Source organism: Manacus candei, unplaced genomic scaffold, assembly GCF_025592945.1.
Source record: "Manacus candei isolate 608988 ecotype Guabito, Panama unplaced genomic scaffold, ASM2559294v1 h1tg000024l, whole genome shotgun sequence".
NCBI classification, from domain to species: Eukaryota; Metazoa; Chordata; class Aves; order Passeriformes; family Pipridae; genus Manacus; species Manacus candei.
In genome coordinates, this window is record NW_026138072.1 from 5,903,042 (window position 1) to 5,927,746 (window position 24,705).

A 24,705-nucleotide genomic window follows, 5' to 3' on the forward strand; every position below is an offset into this window, starting at 1 on the left:
CATTGTCTTAGCAGACCTGGTAGGTATATTATACTCTTTGAAGATACTCGAAGTATATTCTGAGAATTCTGCTGTTCTGATTCTTAGTCCCTAAGAAAGAAAAGGATTCTGTAACATCTCTTTCTGTAACATTTCTTTTGTTACAGAAAAAGGATTCTGTAACATCTCTTCCCCTGTGAGAGCCTGTTAGAAGGGTGAACTAAGTCCCAAGTCTTGTGTACTGAATTTAGTTATTATTCTCCCTAGTGGATGATGTAGACCAATTGTTTAAAAAAACATGCTGAGGAGATGATGTTAAAGCTTCAGTCTGAGGAGTGCTCTCGTAATTTGGTAGCTGCTCTAAAGCTTGACTGGCATGTCAGTAGTTTTGGATTTTGGTTTATCATCTAATCTGAGTGATAAGTTTTTTCCTTCTTTTTTATGCTGTGCAAGAGATGCTCTCCCAATCCATGATTTTCATAAAACATGGCAAATGTTTAATTCATTTTGTGTCTGTATCATTAATGACTACATGATCATTATAACATGTTTGCCATTTAGTAGATCAGCTAACAATATTAGACTGTATTTATGTATTTTGTAGGGATTTTGTAGCAATGCCTAGTAAGTGTGTTGGGTATTTTTTCTTTAGGTTACTTTTGGAGGTTCAGTATATGATACTTTGCAGCTAAAAAATGTGTGCTTTTGCATTATCTGTAGACTTATGCTATGATGGAATCATATGTATTAGACATAGGGAAAAAAAAAGAGTGACTCTAATTTTTTCTTTAGGGAATCCAGGTGATGTTTTTATAGCCATGAATTAATATAAATTTGAGAAATGAAGTTGTACCCAGCTGCTGTAGAATTTTTCATGCCTACTACATATAGTAGTATCTTGATAACAGCTTCCCTTAGCTGAATAAACTTCTTATGGTACTATATAGTGGGAAATATAGTAACAGAAATGTTTACTGAATAACTTTTACTTTAAAAAAGACGTGAAAGTGAAGTTCTTGATAGATGTTTTTAAGACAAAATTTCAATTCAACCCTGCAGTGTACTTGATATGATAATGCTTCCTGTGAATTATGTGAATCACAGTAACTTCAAACTTCTCTTTTTTATAGCCCTACCTGAACCCATCCTTCCATCCCTCCAGAAAAATTACCCAGTAAGTGTTTCTTATGGTTTTACTACATAATATATGTGTATGACCTTGCTTATCTAAATATATAATTTCTTAACTGTCTCTAATGGATTAAGTCTGTAAATCTGGTCATTGATCTGCTAAACATAAGTGTGAAAGAGATTATTTGCTGTTTTGATAATTTCTGTAGTGAAAATTCTGTTATGTATGAGAAGATTTCACACACAGGTAGAAACAAGTGCTAATGAAAACCGCTGACTTAATTCCCTTTATGCTGACCTGAAAATATCCCTGTGTCAGTTGTAACTTTCTGGTTCCTATTTTTAATATGTTACATTTTCATCCAACTCTGGTGTTTCAGAATTCCATACCCTCCCACAGCTGTTGAGTTGCCTGATATTTCTGTGTGCAGAGTGAGTGATAAATATCTACTACGCAAACTTTTGTGACATCACAAAATTTGGCTTCAGTCCAACAAGAAAACACCTTTTTGGGACTTTGTGTCCAGATCATACATCCATATCTGTTGTATCCAGATCATACTCTGTTCACTTCCAGTGAATTCTGTGAATCAATATGCTTTGTTCCCTCCAGAATTAGGACTGTTATTAATGAGATTTAATCTAAGGAAGATGATCTAGAAGTAAGATCTACCCTCCTAAATATTTCTCAGCTTTATTGATGAATAGTTCTATGCTATAACTTATTTACTGAAGTTCCTTGGTTTCTTCCTCCTTACTTTTCCTCTAGTGTCACTTTTTAATTTTTTTTTTATTCATAGTTCACATAGTTTGATGTCCCTGTCCCTGTATGTTTCTGTAATTTGTTGCTGACAGTTGTGCTGAGGTAGTATCAGAAAGCCATTCTATCTTTTGCATATATTTCCTATAATGCTGAAATGGGAATATTTAATAACACTGTACATCAGGGAGAAAATACTATGGTGTCAGCCATTATGGGTAATTAGGGTAATCAAGATGCAGAAGAAAGCTTTGAGTGATAATACACTGCAGTTTTATTTCTGTATTGTAAATCTGCTTAGGCATACCTGTGCTACATTTTTATGGTCTTTATCTTTTCCTCTGTTTTTTTTTTATGGTACTATATACCTTCTCATTTCTTCACTGAGAGAGCTGAAAAGCATTTGAAGTTGTCTTTCATTTCTTGTACACTTAGCTTTATCTGATAGGGTTTTGAATTTGTAGTATTGTAAGTTTTGTGTAGCATGTTATTTAAATAAAACTGTTAAGAATTGGTAAATTTTGACTCCTCCAAAATTATAATTCAAAATTATAATTATTTACATTTACGAGATAAATTTATTTACAGTGTTTGAACCGTGTAAAGGCCTTCAGAGTACTATGCAAACATTAATGCCTTGTATGATTAAAGCAGAATTATACAATACCAAAACTTGAAAAATATAATGAATTTATACTATAAATTTGTACTAAAAATATAATGAATTTGTAATGAATTAAACGTTTGTACAAGGTTTTATCTTATGTTATGTGAAAACGGTAAATCACCTGCAGGTACCTGTGTTTTGAGAACACAGCTAGAAGAAATGGCTTTTTACCCTGTTCTGATGTAGATTCTTTTTTTGTTTTTTGTTCTTGTTAGTTATCTTACCTTTGGAGAGTGATTGGATTACCTCTGGAGAATTCTAGGATTGCTAACAAAATTTAAAGAATATTTTATACTTGTTTACTATAAACCCAAATTTGCAAATATATTTTTGGTCTACTGTTTCCATTAGGAATATAATTATAGTTAAGTGTTTAAAAATTGAAAGTTAAAATTTCTGAATGCTGATGTTTCAGAGAAATTTAAAATTAAAAATACAGCAACACAAATTTGGTCTTGTACCTTGCAGTAATAATTTCAATGCACAGGCAAATGTCAGTATCAAAAGACACCATATGTTTTTCTTGTGGTTGTAGCTGGTCAAAGCTCTGTCTCCATACTAACGCTACACATAAATCCTGCATCTCCCCTACAGACATCTACCTACAGTTTTTCAAAATCAAATCTGCAGCCTGAAATTACTTTTGTGCTCTGTTTTACGTTGTTGGTACCATATAAGAGAGACATGCTTTCATTGAGGAGGAGACAAAAGGCAGATTCCGTGTCTCAGTATATCCCTACTGCAAATGTGAAGGGGTGAGAAGTCCTGGAAAGCCACCAGGTTTGCCCACTAGTGCGTTCTGTTGTCGTGGGTGAGCCTCCAGCTGGCACCAAGCTGACATGTTTTACAGCCTCTCGTTTAGAGTGGGTATTGGACCATATCAGATGTGAGGTTGTATTCTGGGGCTTCCTGCCCTCACTATCCAGATCAGGTAGATGATAGTAGCCCACAAAATGTGCTGATCAGTTCTGAAGTCTATGTAGAACTTGCCTTCAAGTCAGGACTTTACAGATGAGCTCTAGAGAACCTATAATGGCTCAGGCCATTACAGCTGGTGCACATTGCTGCCACTGGCAGTCAGAAGGAAACTTGTGCCTGAGCCTCCAGTGTTCAAGCAGCCTTAAGTGTTCAACTGTATTGCCTTAAATCAAGATGGAAGCGAGTCTCCGTGAGTGCTGTGGATAGTGAATTTTGTGGACTTCACATGAGCACATTTTTGTATCTGCTACGTCATCTTCATGTCGCGTCTTAAAACTGTGGAGCAGAAGGTGGGGTGGTGCTCAATGTAGAAGTCAGTCCTTGGACAGACACAGTTTGCTTCACATGTTGAGTTGCACTTTTAAAAAGTAAAAACATGACTTAAATATTCATTTGTAAGACTGGTGAAGGGTATTTTATGTGTGTGAATATAAAAAATGGCAAGATACTATGCTGATGCTACAACTGTAAACTTTTTTGAAGAATCTGGTACAGAGTTAAACTCACTATACATCAAGACACTCAAATATAATTTTTTTTTATGTACACTTGTCTTCCTTTCCAGTGTGTAAGGTGGAATGAGTGTACTTGTAAACATTATGTAGCTTGAACATGAAACGTTGCTCAATACTGGTGTTTCTTGAGAAATCAGCCAACCAAGGTAAAGATTAGAGATCTAGCAAAAAAGGAAAAGGACTTTGGGGTCCCTTTTTCTGAAGTATCTGGAAATAATGGATAGCTCATTTATATTTACTCCATCAGATCCTGAATTTCCTTTCCGTCTCTTAAGGTGGCTTGAAGCAAAGACACAGTAAGTGCATTAGGGACTAATTTTAATAGAAGTTGGATCTTTTGCCTTTTAGTGCAGCTAAAAAGGGAAAACTTACAGGGATTGCCTACTTGAAACTAAACTAATTTGAAGGATGCTTTGTAGACAACCTCCTTTATGTGCAGAATCTACCTTGTTGTGTGCATCTAGTTATTCCCTGAGTCCCTCTAACAGGAAGGCAAATACTGTTATCCCCGTTTTACAACAGGTGAATGGAGATGAGTTGAGGCTAGTGGATTTTCATGGGTTGTCTGTGGCAAAGCAGAAAAATGAGTCTATGTATCCTGTGGCTGGTCTGACCTCTTATTCACTGGACACTGAGTGATTGCTTTGTCAAGAAATTATGTTAAAAAAATTACATTGTTGGTTATTGATATATTGAATGAAATTTCTTGACAGAAGTTTTCATTAAATCTTCCATATACTGAATTTTAAGTAATAACTAATTTGGTTTTACATGTAAAACTTTCTAATATGGTAATAGCTACTTCTTCCATAAAAAAATTCTGTATTTCAGAAAGATGAAACACTGTTTTTGCCTTTATGTGTGGTGATCAGCAACTGACAGTGCTTAAAAAATAAATTTACTAACAGTATCACAAGGATGTTATTAATACTTTGCTTTAGTTAGTGTTAAAAAACCTTACTTTCTTCCAGAAAATTAATTTCAGTCATGCCTTCTTTTTTGCAATACTTAGTTGCCTTTTTAAGAGTAATTTTCAGAGAGATATAACCACTAAACCAAGTGGAAATGGGAATTATTTATAGAACTAGGTGGTTGGGTTTTTTAATGGTTAGCTGCTATAGACCATAACTTGCCTTTTTACTGCAGCACTTATATAGAATAATACAGGTGTATTTTTTGAAGGCAAATGCCTTTCTGAGTGAGGAAAACTTTGATTTGTCTGAAATCTTATTGCCAGCTTTTTAGCTGCTCAGGATGCCAGCCTCACTGTGCTGGCAGAATTTTCCTGCAGTTGAGAAGTTCTTGGGCATTTAAATATTCAAAGCTTAAAAAAGTTAATCTTGTTCTCCTTTTCAAAGATGTCTGCTGCCTCCAAACATTTACTTACTGGTCTTAGTAGACATCTGTTGTAGTAATTTTGTTAAGTTTCTATTTCGTATTGTTTGGAGGTCATCATCCCGTGTTTTTCCTTTTGCCTCTTCCCTTGTATGTTCTTCTTGAGCTGGTATGCTGCTAGTTCTGAATTCAACTGTTGTGACTCTCTGTAACTTTCTGTGGGAATGGGCAAGGAGTAACTTTCACTCTAGTACCTTTCTGATTAACTTTAGGGTTAAAACTGTATATACTGTATGACATAGGAACAGCTGTTCCCTTTCTACATCTTTGTGTGCTACGTATCTGCTTTTTATGTCTGTGTGTCTCCATTGCTTTGGTGTCTTCTGATGAATTATAAGCTGTTAAATTCTGAGCTCTGCTAACTATGTTTTCTATGTAAAGTTGTATCGTGTGAGATCAACACTTGCAATTTTTTCATTGCTAGAAGAATGGGCTTTTCTCCCCAAAGATACTGCACAAGGTTCCAGGAGGTTTTGCTAGAATTGGCAGAAGAGGACAGAAGTCCCAGACTTTTCAGTCCTACTGGTTTTGATCACTAACTGTGCTTTTCTCAGAGGAAGAGCTGCCAGCTGTGGACATGGAAATAGCATTACAGTGTGTAGTGCTTCTAGTGCTATTCTAGTGCTATAAAGTTTGAGTCATGCCTGATACTACTCTTTAAAATAACAAATGAATGGGAGGAGAGGGGAGATACAGTAATGAGTGAATAAGTCTCTAAATTTACATAAATGTGTTCCTTTATTTGAAGGAAGCTTGCTCTTGTGTATCTTGGGTTAATTTTCAGTAAAATACACAACATTGCTGTAAAATAGTGTTAAAACCTGGTATTACCAGGTTATAAAAATGTTTATCGGGAAGATATGTTTTCCTCCATGTATTCCAGTCTATCACAATAACCTAAAGGATGCAATGGAACTGAAACAGTAGAGCAGAGCTAAACCCATGTTAATTTAGCCTTGTATAGATTCCTTTTTAAGCTGGCAATAGTGATTTCTTTTCATAGCAAATCTGACCTTTTCTTACCCCCATCATGCCCACCCCCTTCCCTCTGAAGAAAAGCATACTTCAGCTAAGTCCTGCATTCTGTGTATTCAGGGTTTTTGTATAACTTCACTGTTGGGGTTTTTTTTTATTTATTCAGATAGCTTGGTTAGAGGAAGTGTGACTGCAGTCTTTGAACTCATTATGTGGGAGGATGCAGATTCATTTTATTGCCAGTGGGGTTCATATGCAATTTGAACTCTGCTGTGGGAGAAAAGTCAGGCCTTCCTTGGGGATTGTTTCTGTACCATAGGTGTTCAAAATTGGCAATGGATGCATTAGTTTTACTTACCTTATCTCAATTCAACTGCAGCCAGCTCAGTGCAGTTCAAATATTCTCCCATGTTAAAGTTCTTTAGTAAACAGAAGTCAAGGGGTGGTCTCACACACTCCTGTGCAAGATGATTCTACCTGAGTTCAGAGAGAGTAACTAGTATCAAGAGAGGAGCGGAAGCGAAATAGTTGTTGGCTTGTAAATTGTCCTTGAACTTCTAACAAGCAAATGATAGGCAGCTTTCTTATTGGGAAAAATATATTCATCTTGTTTAAGGCTCTCTTTGTGTGTGTGTGTGTGTGTTTAGTATATACATATATATATATACACACACTCTGATTTTTTTTTGACAGGAATGTTTTGATCCTACTATGCAGTTGCATCTTGTTCATCAAGCTCCATGTACCATTCCTCCTTACATCTCAAAAAATGGATCAAGCCTTGGAGATTTGCTAATAGGCTTCTTCAAATATTATGCCACAGAATTTGAGTAAGTAATAAGCTTGTCTTTGTGGTTTGGAATATGCAAAACTTTGATTCCTTCTATTCAGTATAGCAACACTTCCTAATGCTTGAAGAGAAAGAATTGCAGTAATGAAGGAATGGTAATTGATAGGGAGGAAAAGGGTGAAAAGGCTAAATGACAATAGGAATGTCGATAAAGTATCTGACATCTTCTACTTAGCCAGGCATTCTGTCCTGTGAAATAGGTGCCGAAAGCTAGAGACTTTTGTCCTTTAAAAATTGCTAGGGCTTGCTATATTACGCTATAGTATAATGTTGCTCCTGAGTACCTGTCTTTTCATCTGGCAAGGTGATGTTTGGTAAAGAGGCAAATGAGAAGACACTGCTGAAGGATAACCTCAGGTTCCTGATTTCTGTTGAGCACTAGATGAATCCTTTGCTACTTGACTGAACAACAAGCTGTTAATCTTCTCATATATGAAAGTAAATGTATTTTCCAATAAGGAAGAATTTTCTGGTTTGCCTGGGCAAAGTAATAGAGATGATCTTGTCTAAATGCAGGAAAAATGCCTAATTTGACTTTTCTGCTTTGAGTGCTTGTGAACATAGTCAGGACCAGATTTCTGCCTAGTTGGTGGCTGGTCCAGAAAGACTTTGGTTTTGTCTGCTGTTAGACAGGATATATTAAGATATATGAGGACTTCTGCAATATCAGTACTTGAAGAGAGGGTAATCCCTAAATATTATTTTTTGTGATGATAATGTTATAGATTAGGAAATCAGGGGAATTTTCCTTCCCCCTGCCCCACTCCAAGGGAGAAGAAACGGAGTGAGTGGGGGGAGGGAGGTTATTAGCATTACCAAAGATGTAGCCGGGTTGGGTTAACGACCGATCTTGGAGAAAGATAAGGAAGAGGCACGGAGGCGGGGCTGGTGGAGACTCTGGCTGGGAGGGGAGAGGCAGTGTGGGTGTGTGGCTGGCTCTCTGGGGTGCAGACAGGCATTTTCGTTGGGGAGGGGGACCGGAGGTCTAGCTTGTTTTGGCTGTTAATCCTGGGGGGGCTCGCCCTCCCATCCTGCTGGCTTCAACCTGTCTGACTGTCCCGCCCGCCGGAGCCGCTGTGTTTCATCGGAGAGTTTTTGCTTGCCCGCGGGAGAGGAGGAGGAGTTTTTGGAGACACTACCACCTGAGACTGCAGTGAGTCTTCGCCACTTGAGACAGCGGTGAGTTCCCGTGGGAGTGTGCTGCCTGCCTTCCTTGTCGCCCCCACGGAGGCGAGGACCCCCCTCATCTCCTTCTCGGCTTCCCCTCGTGGTCCGGGACCTCTCTCTCCGGTCCCCTCTTCCCGCGGGTGACTGACGGAGCCCACAGCGCCCCCTGCCGACCGTGACCAGGTACTGCAGGTCCTACAGCTCCATCAGTCCTACAGCGCCCCCTGCCGACCGTGACCAGGTACTGCAGGTCCTACAGCTCCATCAGTCCTACAGCGCCCCCTGCCGACCGTGACCAGGTACTGCAGGCCCTGCAGCTCCAGCGGCCCAACAGCGCCCCCTGCAGACCGCAATTAGGACTGTGTTAAAGGACAGAGGAGTATTCTTTTAGACTTGTTGTTGTGGTTGTTGTTGCTGGTGTTGTTTTGTTTGGTGTTACTGTTTTTTTTTCTTTTTTTTTTTTTTTTTGCCAACATTCATATATTTCTTAATAAAGGGTTGTTATTTCTTCTGTTTTTCCACATTTTCCTCGAGTAAAGCCCCTTAATTTGACATTACAATTGCAGAGAGAGAGGAGTTTGGTCTACCTCACAACTCACCCTCTTTAGCAAACAGTCTAGTCTCTCCAGACTGAGACATTTTTGGCGCCCAACGTGGGGCCCGAAAGAGGAAAGGTGGAAAAAGAATAACTACCCTTTGTGTGATTGACACGCGTTTTTGAATTTGTAGGCACCATGATGTTAGGGGTTGTTGCTCTCCTCTGGCATATGACCATGCCAAGATACCTGTCCCACCTGTCAACGTGTTTCAGTTCGCATACTAGTACTTACATTGCAATAAGTACTTTTGAGTTTGTGCATTGGGTATATGACACGGCAAATTCAGCACCTGTGATTTTCATCCGGAACATATCCTCAAGGATACACTACTGCTCTAGCCTAAGCTGCTTCCTCTGGGGTTTTAAGGATAATAGTACCCATTCTTATGGAGACACACAGGGGAATGCACGCGCCCAACCTTTTATTCAGTTCCCTTTTGGATACGATACAATGGCCTCTGGGAAGTTTAAATCATTTTTAGATGTCCGAGACATTTCAATTGTTGGGCTTTTCATCCTAAATTGTGCCACTATAGCATACCTGATATACCAAGCCAAGGCCAAGAATTACCGAGAAGGCGTTCAGGAGCCTGACCCAGGGGTGGAAAACCTCGAGTGGCGTGGGTTATGGGAGGACATGGGTAAATTCCTAGAAAGTTGCTCAGCTCCCATGACATGGAAACTTACCCTTGAACAACTCCTGAACCCTATAAAAATAATGAAAGCTGTGAGGGAGAGGGGTCGTGATGGATCCATGGAGAAGCAGGTGACAGCTGCATGCGGGGTCTTGGCCATTGCCTACAGGAAGTTGCTTGGTATGGTGCAGCATTCCCAGGGGAAAGGAAAAGACGAGGACAAGATGCCTAATATCAAGGTGACTCAGGATAAGGAAAAAACTAAGGGGCAGACTAAACCAACGGAGGTTGCCACTATCCACAGGAAGAAATGTAAAGCCAAATCAGTTCGCCTAGTTGACGATGATGGAGAGGCAGGGTCCTCACAAGCAGCTGCTCCAGAGACAGAAATCATCACTGAGTCTTTATCGTATAATAACCTCCGGAATCTACGGGCAGATGTTGCTCGTCGTCCGAGTGAGCCCGTTCTGGCCTGGATGATCCGAGTTTGGGACTCTACAGGTGATGCAGTAAACCTTGATGGTGGTGAAGCGAGGTTCCTGAGGTCCATTGCCCAAGATGTGGGTATTGAGGAGGTGTTTGTGAGGGAATCGAAGCCCCTGTCTCTCTGGGCACGGCTCGTGGATGGTGTGAGAGAGAGGTTCATTTACAGAGATTCCTTGCAGGCAGATCATTACACCAAGAGCTGGAAGACCATCGAAGAAGGAATCCTACGGCTGAGAGAAATGGCATTGCTAGAAGTACTGTTTGGGGGGGGATGGGCAACCTACCAACGATCCTGACAAGGTTAAGTGTACACCACAGATGTGGTGGAGCTTTACACGTATGGGGCCGTCCATACATAAAGGTTACCTGACATCACTGGAGGCTGGGGAGAAGCGGGAGCCAGTGATGTCTGTAATAAATAAACTTCGGTTGTATGACAGTATGATCGGAGGACCGATACAGGCCCGTATCTCCTCTGTAGAGACAATAGTTAATGAGCTCAAGGAATTAACTACAGGGTTGAAAGAGAAGATTGAGAGAAACAATCTCCATACGGCCCCAGTGAGAACCAGACGCCCCTCAGCTAGAGAGAACAGACAGACTTCACGAACTGAGTTGTGGTACTTCCTAAGTGACCATGGAGAAGACATGAGACGATGGGACAGGAAACCTACCCGGGCCCTAGCAGCCCGAGTACAAGAGTTGAAAGAGAAAGAAAAGGGGAAGTCTGCGAAAGTGAGTGCCGTACCAGTATCCTGCGGGCAGGGATCTGACTCGGTAGAGGGCACCTCCCGTCGACGTTCACAAGAGGAAAACGATGACTGGCAGAATGAAGACGAGTGTTAGAGGGGCCCTGCCTCTAGCCAGGTAGAGGCACGGGACAACCGTGTCTATTGGACTGTGTGGATCAGATGGCCTGGCACGTCAGACCCACAGAAATATCAGGCTTTGGTTGATACTGGCGCTCAATGTACGTTAATGCCCTCAGGACATGTGGGACCAGAGACTATTTCCATTTCGGGGGTGACTGGAGGATCTCAAGAGTTGACCATAGTTGAAGCTGAAGTGAGCTTGACCGGGAAAGACTGGCAGAAACACCCCATTGTGACTGGTCCAGATGCCCCATGTATCCTGGGCATTGACTATCTCAAGAACGGGTACTTCAAGGACCCCAAGGGACATAGATGGGCTTTTGGAATAGCTGCTGTGGAGACCGAGGAGGCTAAACAGTTGAACTCGCTGCCCGGCCTCTCGGAGAGCCCTTCGGCCGTAGGGTTGCTGAAAGTCGAGGAACAGCAAGTGCCAATCGCCACTACAATAGTGCATCGCCGGCAGTACCGGACAAACCGAGACTCTGTGATCCCCATCCATAAGATGATCCGTGAGCTGGAGAGCCAAGGGGTGATCAGCAAGACCCATTCACCTTTCAACAGTCCTATCTGGCCTGTGCGTAAGTCTAACGGAGAATGGAGACTGACTGTGGACTACCGTGGCCTGAATGAAGTCACCCCACCGCTGAGTGCTGCTGTTCCAGACATGTTGGAACTCCAGTATGAACTGGAGTCCAAGACAGCGAAGTGGTATGCTACTATTGACATCGCAAACGCATTCTTCTCCATTCCCTTAGCAGCAGAGTGTAGGCCGCAGTTCGCTTTCACCTGGAGGGGCGTGCAGTACACTTGGAACCGACTGCCCCAGGGGTGGAAACACAGCCCCACCATCTGCCATGGGCTGATCCAAGCCACATTAGAGAAGGGTGAGGCTCCAGAACACCTGCAATACATTGACGACATCATCATATGGGGGGACACAGCAGAGGAGGTTTCCGAGAAAGGGAAGAAAATCATCCAGATCCTCCTGGGAGCTGGTTTTGCCATAAAGAAGAGTAAAGTTAAGGGACCTACCCGAGAAATCCAGTTCCTGGGGGTGAAATGGCAAGATGGGCGTCGTCAGATCCCGACGGAAGTCATCGATAAGATCACAGCCATGGCCCCACCAACCAGCAAGAAAGAAACGCAAGCTTTTCTGGGTGCCATAGGTTTCTGGAGGATGCATATCCCGGAGTACAGTCAAATCGTAAGCCCTCTCTATCTGGTTACCCGAAAAAAGAATGATTTCCAGTGGGGCCCTGAACAGCAACAGGCATTCGAACAGATTAAACGAGAGATTGCACATGCTGTAGCCCTTGGGCCAGTCAGGACGGGGACAGATGTGAAAAATGTACTCTATTCTGCAGCTGGGAATAAAGGTCTCTCCTGGAGCCTCTGGCAAAAGGTGTCTGGTGAGACTCGAGGTCGCCCACTTGGTTTCTGGAGCCGAAGCTACAGGGGATCTGAAGCCAATTACACCCCAACAGAGAAGGAGATCCTAGCGGCTTATGAAGGAGTACAAGCTGCCTCTGAGGTGATTGGCACAGAAGAACAGCTGCTCTTGGCACCTCGACTACCAGTGCTGAACTGGATGTTTAAAGGAAAGGCCCCCACCACACATCATGCCACTGATGCTACATGGAGTAAGTGGATCGCTCTGCTCACACAGCGTGCCCGTATTGGAAATCTGAATCGCCCTGGGATCCTAGAAGTCATCACAAATTGGCCGGAAGGCGAGAGTTTTGGTCTAGCAGATGAGGAAGCAGAAGAGCAGGCGGTACGGGCTGAAGAAGCTCCAGAATTTGATAAACTACCGAAAGAAGAAGCACGCTACGCCCTCTTCACTGACGGTTCCTGTCGCCTTGTAGGAACGAAGCGCAAATGGAAAGCAGCTGTATGGAGCCCTGCCCGACAAGTTTCAGAAGCTACTGAAGGAGAAGGAGAATCGAGTCAATTCGCAGAGCTCAAAGCAGTCCAGCTGGCATTGGACATTGCAGAACGGGAGAAGTGGCCAAAGCTGTACATCTACACTGACTCGTGGATGGTAGCCAATGCTCTGTGGGGATGGCTGGACAGATGGAAGAAGGCCAATTGGAAACGCGGGGGAAAACACATCTGGGCTGCTGATACGTGGCAAGACATCGCTACCCGAACAGAGAAGCTCACTGTGAGGGTCCGCCACGTAGATGCCCATGTGCGCAAAGGCCGAGCCAATGAGGAGCATCGCAACAATGAACAGGCAGACCGAGCCGCACGAGTCAAGGTGTCACAGGTGGACTTGGACTGGCAGCACAAAGGAGAGTTGTTCCTAGCACGGTGGGCTCATGATGCCTCAGGCCATCAGGGCAGAGATGCCACCCATATATGGGCACGAGACCGAGGGGTGGACTTAACCAAGGACATTATTTCCCAGGTTATCCATGACTGTGAGACCTGTGCTGCCATTAAACAGGCTAAGAGACTCAAGCCCCTATGGTATGGTGGACGTTGGAGTAAGTACAGGTATGGGGAGGCCTGGCAAGTCGATTACATCACACTGTCACGAACCCGCCAAGGTAAGCGCTATGTGCTTACTATGGTGGAAGCCACCACTGGATGGCTGGAGACGTACCCGGTGCCTCATGTTACTGCCCGAAATACCATCCTGGGCCTTGAAAAGCAAGTCCTGTGGCGACATGGTACCCCAGAGCGCATTGAATCAGATAACGGAACTCATTTTAAAAACAGCTTAGTTGCCACCTGGGCAGGGGAGCATGGCATCAAGTGGGTGTACCACATCCCATACCACGCAGCAGCCGCAGGGAAAGTTGAACGACATAATGGACTGTTGAAAACCACCCTGAAGGCGTTGGGTGGAGGGACAGACAAGAACTGGGACCAGCATCTAGCAAAGGCTACATGGCTAGTTAACACCAGAGGTTCCATCAACCGAGCCGGCCCTGCCCAGTCAGAGTCCCTCCACACCGTGGATGGAGATAAGGTCCCCGTGATTCACGCGAGGGGTGTGTTAGGAAAAAAGGTTTGGGTTGACCCTACCTCGAGCAAAGACAAACCCATTCGTGGGATTGTTTTTGCCCAAGGGCCCGGCTGCACCTGGTGGGTGATGCAGGAAGATGGAGAAACTCGGTGCATACCTCAGGGAAACCTTACTCTGGGGTGAGCTGGCTGTAACTGTATCTGTATGTAACCCTGCACCTGTATCTGTATGTGTATCTACCTACTAGTGGATGAGTATATAGTTGGAATACTGCATGTACGTATGAGGATCAAAGATTTAACCTAATAAGTGTGGCAGCATGGGGAAGAAAAATTAGGGGTGGATAATGTTATAGATTAGGAAATCAGGGGAATTTTCCTTCCCCCTGCCCCACTCCAAGGGAGAAGAAACGGAGTGAGTGGGGGGAGGGAGGTTATTAGCATTACCAAAGATGTAGCCGGGTTGGGTTAACGACCGATCTTGGAGAAAGATAAGGAAGAGGCACGGAGGCGGGGCTGGTGGAGACTCTGGCTGGGAGGGGAGAGGCAGTGTGGGTGTGTGGCTGGCTCTCTGGGGTGCAGACAGGCATTTTCGTTGGGGAGGGGGACCGGAGGTCTAGCTTGTTTTGGCTGTTAATCCTGGGGGGGCTCGCCCTCCCATCCTGCTGGCTTCAACCTGTCTGACTGTCCCGCCCGCCGGAGCCGCTGTGTTTCATCGGAGAGTTTTTGCTTGCCCGCGGGAGAGGAGGAGGAGTTTTTGGAGACACTACCACCTGAGACTGCAGTGAGTCTTCGCCACTTGAGACAGCGGTGAGTTCCCGTGGGAGTGTGCTGCCTGCCTTCCTTGTCGCCCCCACGGAGGCGAGGACCCCCCTCATCTCCTTCTCGGCTTCCCCTCGTGGTCCGGGACCTCTCTCTCCGGTCCCCTCTTCCCGCGGGTGACTGACGGAGCCCACAGCGCCCCCTGCCGACCGTGACCAGGTACTGCAGGTCCTACAGCTCCATCAGTCCTACAGCGCCCCCTGCCGACCGTGACCAGGTACTGCAGGTCCTACAGCTCCATCAGTCCTACAGCGCCCCCTGCCGACCGTGACCAGGTACTGCAGGCCCTGCAGCTCCAGCGGCCCAACAGCGCCCCCTGCAGACCGCAATTAGGACTGTGTTAAAGGACAGAGGAGTATTCTTTTAGACTTGTTGTTGTGGTTGTTGTTGCTGGTGTTGTTTTGTTTGGTGTTACTGTTTTTTTTTCTTTTTTTTTTTTTTTTTGCCAACATTCATATATTTCTTAATAAAGGGTTGTTATTTCTTCTGTTTTTCCACATTTTCCTCGAGTAAAGCCCCTTAATTTGACATTACAATTGCAGAGAGAGAGGAGTTTGGTCTACCTCACAACTCACCCTCTTTAGCAAACAGTCTAGTCTCTCCAGACTGAGACAGTGATGTTCATAAATCAGGAAAAAATGTTACCTAAATTTAATCACACAGGTGAACTGATTAAAACAAGGTTTGAAAAAGTAACATTGAAGACAGGATACTTGCTGATGTCAAAGGAAGAAAATGTTTTTAAAAAAACAACTGGAAAAAAAGAATATCTGGCTGGTTTTTCCACTGTCCAGTATCTGTTAAGTATTTAAACATTTGACTCATGATATTCTGTTAAAAAAAAAAAAAAAACACGCAAAAAACCTCCTGTAAAAATAGCCATTAGAATTCCTGTGTTGAAAATGTTACATAGCTGAGAAATCATTTGAGGAAATAATGCACTTAAGTTTTTTTAACTCTTTCTGCTACAGAATTAAAACTTAGCCAGGTATACTGTTTAATTGACCATCTGTGTATCCCTGACAACTATAAATCATGTTTGAAAGGAATGGGGTTGGTGTCTTGAAGGTAGTAAATTCCATATAGTTTCTTAAAACCTGGTAATTGCCTGGAGAAGACAAATTAGTGCCCATAGGGAGGAACATGATCATGTCTTAAAAGATTTTTGTGCGTGAGATAGCAAGCCAGTGAGAACCAAAGAACAGTGTCATGCTAGGCACAAATGTGTTATCTTTGCTTTGAAGTTGCTGATGGAAACAACAGTACAAGCAAGAATGACGATAAGAGTTAAATACGTAGAATCATAGAATATACTGAGTTTCTTCATATCTAAACTAAACCTCCCCTGACTCAGCTTCATACCATTACCTCAAGTCCTGTCACTGGTTGTGAGAGTGAAGAGATCGGTACCTGCCCATCCGCTGCCCCTTGTGAGGATGTTGAAGACCCTGATGGGGTCTCCCCTAGGTCTTCTCCAGACTGAACAGACCAAGTGACCACAGCCGCTCCTCATAGGGCTTCCAGTCCAGACCCTTGACCATCCTCATGGTCCTCTTTTGGACACTCTCTAATAGCTCAATGTCTTTCTTATATTGTGGTGCCCAAAACTGCACACAATGCTCAAGGTGAGGCCGCCCCAGTGCAGAGCAGAGCAGGACAATCCCCTCCCTCGACCGGCTGGCGATGCTTTGCCTGATGCCCCCCAGGACACAGTTGGCCCTCCTGGCTGCCAGGGCACACTGCTGACTCATTAAGCTTGTAAATACACACAACACAGGGCTCTCTTAGTTCTACTCCAGAATGTGTTGAATATTTTCACTGCTGTAGCTAGTAATTTTTTAAGGGTTTGCTTTCCCTGTGAAACATTTACTGGTGTTTTTATGCACTAAAATATTGAGATTATATTTCAGATACTGTGACTGTTAAACTGGGCCATATTTCAATGACCTAGCCAGTGAACTTTCACTATTGGGCTGTAATGTGTTTGATGAAAAGATTACTAAAGAGACTAAAATTGCTATTTCAGTTTTCATAAAAGTGATTGTTGTAGGTTTCTGTCTTTTGTAGGAGTAGAATGCACTACTGGGTTTGATACACAGGAACTGTTTTGCTGGATGAATAGTATGCAATCAAGAATGATCAGATCATGTGTGAAGATCATAATTTTGAACAGAATGAGTCACTGAAGCCACCTGCCTAGAATGCTTAACTACTCATTTATTTTACATGTATTGGTCAGGAAGGTAGGAGAAGACAGGGATGTATTGTTTTAAACTTCTCCCTCACTCTAGCAAAGGCCATCAGGTATTTAATTTAAAATATGTAGTTTATTTTACTTTAGGTAGTGCCTAATATTTAAAGGCAGGATGGGCCCAAAGAGTATGGCAAAGGAAGAAACAAAGCCACCTTGTGTGCTGTGCAGCCATGAATAAGTTCGTCTCCTTGTGCTGTGGTTTTTTTCCTTTATACTTTTAACATGTTTGATTTATTTAGACTGTAAGATGTTTCAGAAAACTGCTTATTGCCATGTATTTATACAGCGCTCTTTCCACAGTTCTGCTTTGGGGCTTTCAGTGTGTCCATAAGAAGTAACTTTTACAACCCTTCACCCCTATCCCCAAAGAAATGTGATTTGGAAATTGCTACATACATTGGACTAACACACTACATATGGCAGATCTTGTTTTGCCTTTGTGGTTGTATAATTATCTTGCTATAAGAGTTCAAGTCTGCATAATGTTTGTTATGATAGAACTGGCTAAAAGCATGCTTGTGACTCCATTATTACTCTAATATTTAAAATTGTCAAAGGTCTGCTGATTATGCAGTGAATGTGATCAAGTGAAAAAATGCATTTAGATGTTGTCCAAAGAAAGTATTTGGAAACTGGTCCATATTTACCAGTCCCTCCATGGGAGGTGTCTGATTTCATTTCTGCAGCTGTGAGTGAAGGCAGCAGGTTTTCACTTGGTTGTCTCTTTCCAAACTGAGGCCTTGTTCCCCTGAATATGCTGTTAAGGAACCTGGAATTTGTCCTTTATGACTACTTCTCTTAAATTTATTGTTGCAAGTTATGTAGCAGTTGTTTAAGATCATTCACTCATTAAGTTGTATTTGACATGACAAAAGATTGATTACATTTTAATGACAAAATAAAAATTACAGTGAGCAGTTGCTGGCAACTCTTTTCACAGTAGAATTGGTCAAGTAATAAAGGGATCATTTTTAATATCATATTGAATTATATATGCTTGCAATTTTTATCCATCTTAGTGTGTTTATATAAGTGGCTTTGATTTGTAAGAATGCTCTGGAAAAGCTAAGCTTTTTATTTTATTTGTAGTGTCATTATACAGACACCTGAAATTGCCTGATCTTTGTTTCAAATACTTGTCTTCCCTCTGAAGATCATGTATCTAATGAAGGCAGTGACAACAAAAATAACTGATAATTGAAATAGCTGTTTAAATAGCCATCGTTAACTTAGGGATTGCAAATCTGTATGTAGAGAATATTTGCTTTGTGTTGGTAACAGTGAAGTTACTGTATGCAAGCCAAAATGGTTAAAATTGGTACACAAATAATTTGCTGTTGGTAATTAATTTCTAATTCAGGATGATTTTGGTACTAAGATGGGTTTAGTGAGACTATCAGATAAAACAGTTATTTTCAAGTTTAAATAGCTAGAAATGTCACTTTTTTGTTGCTTTTTTGCTTAACCGGTGTAATATAAATGCGTTTATTTTTTGTTGAGGCATCGAGTATAACTTAGAAAAAAGAGAATTCAAGAGAAGAATTACTGTTTCAAGTGAAACAGTACTTCCTGCTTAAATTAAATGCAGGTCGAATACTTTGTTTTATGACTTTTTTTTTTCTCCCACTGGTCTGGATCACTCTGAGTTTTAAATAGGGCTTTTAGAAAAAGCAGATGAGTTGAACTGTCATCTTCTGCTCACAACCATTGTCCCCAGGCTGCAGTTTAAACTTGTTCGATGCTCTGGGCATATACATTTTCCATTTTCTCTCTCTTTTTTTATTTGTTGGTTTGGGTTTTGTTTTTTGTTTTGGTGTTGTTTTGTTTTGTTTTTCTTTTTGTGTTTTTTTTTTAATGTGTGTTCATGTTCTTTTTTGAGCAATTCATCTGAATTAAGCTTCTGTTGATGGTCATTTATTAAAAGACATGATAGGAAAGTATTTGATGCTTCACAATATCTGTAAATCTTGCAAAAGTAGTCTGCTATGGGAATTAAGGAGAGGAAGGATGATGGGTTAGAATGAAAGCTTTAGTTTGCATTGAGTGGTAGGAATCGTCATCATCTGTACTAATTTTCTAAAGAATATATCAGGAGAAGTCTAAATATACACACTGAGGTATCCTAAACCTACTTCATCCTGCACTTTTTGGAAATAAGCCCTATTCATATTTTTCAATATGAATATTCTTTTCAATAAAAGAATAATGCATGTGTTCTGGCTAAGTACAGTTATTCAAACAACTGACTTTCATAAGTGGTTTTAATTATGAGCTATATTCAAGATAATTTGTAGAATTACAGTCACTGATTTTTAGCTGTCTTAGCACCACTGACTTAATGGAGTTTCAGCAGCTGGTCTGTGGCCTAGGGAGCATGTGGTTCTTCCAAATGTAGCTGATGAATTATAGATGGTACTTTAATTTCCAGTTGATATTTACAGATTTACTGCAAGTGGTTGATGTACCCAGCCCAGCTCCTCTGTCTTTGCATTTTGTCAAAAGATTGATTCAGTCAGGAGATCACATCAGATATACATAACACCAGTACAGCTAGAAGCACATCAACCACCTATTTCTAAGCGCCATTTAGTCAGGATATATGGGATACATTGTTGGTGATCCAGGCATTTTGTTGATAGAGTAGTTCCCTGGTTTACAGAATCTTCTGTTGGAAGAGACCTTTTTAATCTGGGCAGCTTTCCAGCCACCCCTCCCAGCCTGTGGTGGTGCATGGGGTTGTTGTGACCTAAGGGCACTTTGCCTTATACCACATGCCTTGGCCCATCTATCCAGCCTGTCCAGATCCCTCTGCAGAGCCTTCTTGCTCTCCAGCAAATGAACATTCCTGCCCAACTTGGTGTCACCTGTGAACTGTCTGAAGGTGCACTTGATCCCTGCATCCAGATCACGCCCTGGTACTAAATCCTGGGGAACACCACCTTGTGACCTGCTGCCAGCTGGAGGTAACCTCTCTCTCTGGGCCCATCCATCCAGCTCCTTTTTAACCCAGTGAACAATGCACCCATCCAAGCCATGAGCAGTTGGTTTCTCCAGAATGCTGTGGGAAATAATGTGAAAAGCTTTACTAAAGTCTGGATAGACAATTTCCACAGCCCTTCCCTCATCCACTAAGTAGGTCACCCTGTCACAGAAAGAGATCTGGTTAGCTGAGCAGGATCTGCCTTTCACAAACCCATGCTGGCTGGGCCCAATTCCCTGGTTGCCTGCGTGTGCCTCATGATGGCACTGGGCATGAGCTGCTCTGTTTAGTTAAGAGCAGCTGAAAACTGGCTGGGTAGATAAGAACATAAAACTCAAAGTGGTTGTTTTGGCTTCCATTACGTTTGGTGTGTTGTTGTGCCAAGCATCATAAAGATGTTGACACATGATAAAGATTACCCTGTAGATTGCCTGCTGTTCCTGTTTCAGTATGATAATTTCCTATAGTTTTGTTACCATAAAGTTATGTGCAGAAAGTGGTAGGGAGATGTTGCACTTGTAGATCTAAAATTCAGCTTATACAAAGTGTTGGTGCTTTCTAGTAATAGGTTCCTTGCACGAGGAATGCTGGCCTGTAAGCAAGCTGTCTCTATGTATTTTTATACTATTGAGTATTTTTTAATGGAATGCAGTATGTGACTTCATCTGCACTTACTCCTTGCCTTTCTCTTCTCCCCATAGCAAATTCTAAAAGATTTGAGTCTATAATTTCTTTTGAACTTAGATATAAATGTAGATGTCAATATTCAGTTTGACATTGCTAGTTGAAAAAGTCATTCTGTTGTGAATATATGTTACTCATGAATACCCATGATGCTCTATTTTGGATACGCTTTTGTAATTAAACTTCTGTTTGTGGAAAAAATTTCTTGTTTCCTACACACGATTCCTTATTCTTATATACTGAATTGTGAAGATTAGACTATTAAATTTTTCATTATTATAAAATATAGTGTTAACCAGGATTATGACATAGCAATTTAACAATTTTTTTTAAATGTAAACTGATACTATTAATTTGGAATTAAGTTAAAAATTTTTGCAAATTGTTTTCTTTTTTTCTAGTTGGAGCCATCAAATGATTTCAGTTCGTGAAGCCAAAGCTATACCAAGACCTGATGGTATTGAATGGAGAAACAAATTTATTTGTGTAGAAGGTAAAATGTGAAGCTGCATTATAATTTTTAACTGTTAAGACATTAAATACATAAATCTATCAATTAGACTTTACCTTGGTTGTGGTTTGAGAAATATATTATGTATGTGCGTTATGTAGGAAATGAAGTTTAACCAATGTAAATAGTTTGGAAGCAGTCCTGTCAAAAACATTTGAGAAGAAAGTTTTAAGTTCTGTAGTGTTTAAAAATAGTACTCCTGACCTTTTCTTCAAGAGCACTCATTGCCCTGTTACTTTTGGATCAGGGATTAGGACTTTGATAAGGAATGGCCTTTATACCAGTCGTGTGTTTTTCTGCTCCACAAAAATAGTCATCAGTTTTACCAAGTTTGAACTTCTGAAAAAACACACCCGGCACATATTCAGATTACTCTCGAGGAATATTCTTTGTTCTAGAAATGCTCTGGCATTGCAAGTCCTAGCAGTGATGTGTATGCTGATCTTCTTGTGGCTACTGTTTTTGGCCAGCTTGTGAATGTAGACTTTGTACAGAACGGGAGGGTACAGCCAGGCCACCTGATAGAGTTGCAGATCTCAGCCAGGTCTCATGGCAGAAGTGGGCAGTAGCACTATCCAAGTAACCTGATCCGTGTACTTGTGATGCCTTACAACTGCTGTGGGGAGTGTACGTGGAGAAGATGAGTAGTAAAGCGTACATAGGAGATGAAGCTTGCACTAGGGGAAGAGGAGCTGTTAGACCAAGAGAAGGACTGAGATGTCAGGAGAATGAAAAGAGAAGCAGGAAGGACTAAGGGGGGCTGTGTAAGTGGAAACAGTTATCATATAGGGAGAGGTGGCCTGGGCCCTGGCTGCAAATTAGTGGAGGCTGTTAAGATCAGGATATCAAGGGCTGAAGTTTCAGAATAAAAGAGGAATAGAAGTTGAACAGGAGCCAAATGGTATGGAAAGAGTTGTTAGACACTGGGAAAATTTTGCTGGGGGAGGAGGGGAATAAGGCAGAAGTCCTGTGGCTGAACAGACATTCCTCAAGATTGCTGAGGGTAGGCATGCACCCACGTGTGTTAGTATGTAATTTCCTGCTTTTGTGCTGCTCTGTGCAGAGAATAATTACCTGCTGGTGAAAGGGGTTATTCTGTGGCCTAGAGCTCACCAACGTGGCTGTAATCATATGAATGTCAGTGTGAATCCCACATGATAGGATTCCTGTTCTTTGTTTGACTTTTTGGGAAAAATCAACTAACACTCATAGGAGAAAAAAACCACGCTTACATATGATTGCACACTCGACTTCGTAGTCTCGGAGTTGAGAAATGTGAGAATTAGAGTATCTGCACAGCTGAAATAATTCAGGATAGAATAGTGAGGCATTGCCAAGGCTCTGATCTGAATGTGGGAGGTGGGAATGCTGGGCAGCTGTGTCTGCTGCTGTCACATGATGTTGATCCACTGTGTTCCAGGGGACTGTGTATTTCAAGCTCTCAAATTTTTAGGACATTACAAAGTGGTTGAATAGTTAGGTTATCTTTCTGTCAGGTTGGAAAATAGAATATCAGCATACAAAAAACAACTCTAGATTTTGCATTTAATGGCCTTCATTGCATACAACTTTTCCTTCAGAATGCATTTTCCATTTGAACTATTAAAAAAAGCGGAATTATCTATAGGTGGCATATCTGATTCCTTCCTGTTACAATATGGTTCAAGGCTTAGTGAGGTTTAGCCTCAGATAGCAAGGTTTTACTTCTAAATTTGAAGGGAAAAATAAAATTTTCTATTTCAACTCAAAGTAAGCTTCATGTTTATAACAGCTGTTAAACTGAACTACTCTCAAAAAGTATGTGTACCTTGAAAAGATTTCAAAAGCTAGCTAAACATGTCAACATATTCTGGTTTCCAAATTTTTGTCAAATTTTCCAGTTAGCGGACTAAAATTTCAGTAATTGTTATTATTGCATATATTTTTAAGATTTCTAAATTATATTTGTTTATAGATTACACAAGTCTATGCCTGCAAGTTTCCATAATTCTGCATGTAGCACTGTATTTAGGCTTGCTCAAGAAAAATTGTGGGTTTTTTTAATTGTTATTGACCTTAAGGCTAATTCTCACATGTATTCCTGCTGTTAGAGAAACAAATATACTAGAGATGCTCTCTGCAGACAGTTTAAAATCTGTCAGACTTTTACCATTATGGGAATACAGAGATACAGACAACACTGCTTTTAGATAATATTTTGAACGTTCCTTGTCAGAAATTCTAAATTGCTAGTGACTATTCTAGTTTCAGTTTAAATCTTGTCTATATCAAGTAATATTATACTCTCATATTGAAAAAGATACAGTTTGGAAAAGCTAGAAACATGACAGTTTTGTGAGATAATTAAATGGATAGTCATTTAGGGAAATTGAATTGGAAGCCATCTCAGCTACACTTGATTCATGCTTTCAAATCTTTCAGATCTACATGTTAAAAATAATTCAAAAAAGAATTCCTCAGGGCTTGATTGGCAACAGTTTTGAAGTTGTGTGGTTTCTTGGATTTTCATTTGGAAAGATGATCCCCTTTAGCCTTTCCCTCAAGCATCAGTGTTAAAGTTGTGTTACTTTTTTTCTTTTAATATTCTTATCTCTCTGTGTGAACAAAATAACTTACAGTGAACTCTCTCTCTCTCGATGGTTAGAAAATGTAGTGGTGTTAAGAGTAGCTGATTGCAAAACTACTCTTGCTGTGCTCCAGGGAATGAGTTTGTCTTTTGACAGTAAATATGCAGGAAGAATAAAGGGAAGTCAGCTTTTTTCCACTGATGGTTTCAGAAGATTGTACAGTTCTGCTCTTGTTGCTTTAAGATATAATATATCTTGTTTCAATATAAAGTACATAAAGGTCACAGCATTAAAAAAGCAGTTACCATCACATTTAAGACAAAAGAAATTCTGTACTGCTTCATATAGTAAGGGACATGGAATTCTTAGTGGCACTAGATCACTCTGTCGGATTATGTGACTGATATTAGAGGATTATGTACTTTTTTATTTCATTATGGCTTTTTGTTCGAACCTAAAGGTATGGTGCATCCTAAAATAAAATAAATCTGCCTGTCAATGTCCACTGAACTCTAGGTAGTTTGAAGAGAAGCCTTTTAGAAAACTGCCAAATATACAACATCTATTGCATGAAAAAAGTTCTTTGTGCATTTAAATAGCAGAAATAAAAACCTAATGCCATGGAACATGTTCCAAATTTGAAATTCCAGTCTCCATAATGGCATAAGTCTTCTGGTGTCTGGTTAATGCTTTATTTTACTGTGTGTCCCTAGCTGAAAAAAAAGCAATTCATAACCAACTAAACAAAAAAGCTACCTGATCTAGCAAATACTTTTGTGGTTCTGTGGCCCTTAAGGACTGTCATACATTTTGCCAGTGTGAAATATACAATGTTACTTAAGCAGTTCTCTTTTAAGGCAGAAGACTATACAATCAATTTTGTAGCACAATGTAATGTGTAGTCCC

The 24,705-nt window shown here is 41.2% G+C and overlaps 1 protein-coding gene across 2 annotated transcripts in view; it reads left to right on the top strand.

Annotated features, from left to right (window-relative positions):
* TENT2 (terminal nucleotidyltransferase 2) overlaps positions 1-24,705 on the top strand; it is a 51,773-nt gene that overhangs the window by 19,297 nt on the left and 7,771 nt on the right. For both annotated transcript variants that reach the window (XM_051788104.1, XM_051788105.1), the window contains exons 11-13: positions 1,110-1,153; positions 7,094-7,230; positions 21,123-21,214. In XM_051788104.1, the coding sequence (XP_051644064.1) occupies positions 1,110-1,153; positions 7,094-7,230; positions 21,123-21,214 (273 nt within the window). The remainder of the gene's footprint in view (positions 1-1,109; positions 1,154-7,093; positions 7,231-21,122; positions 21,215-24,705) is intronic.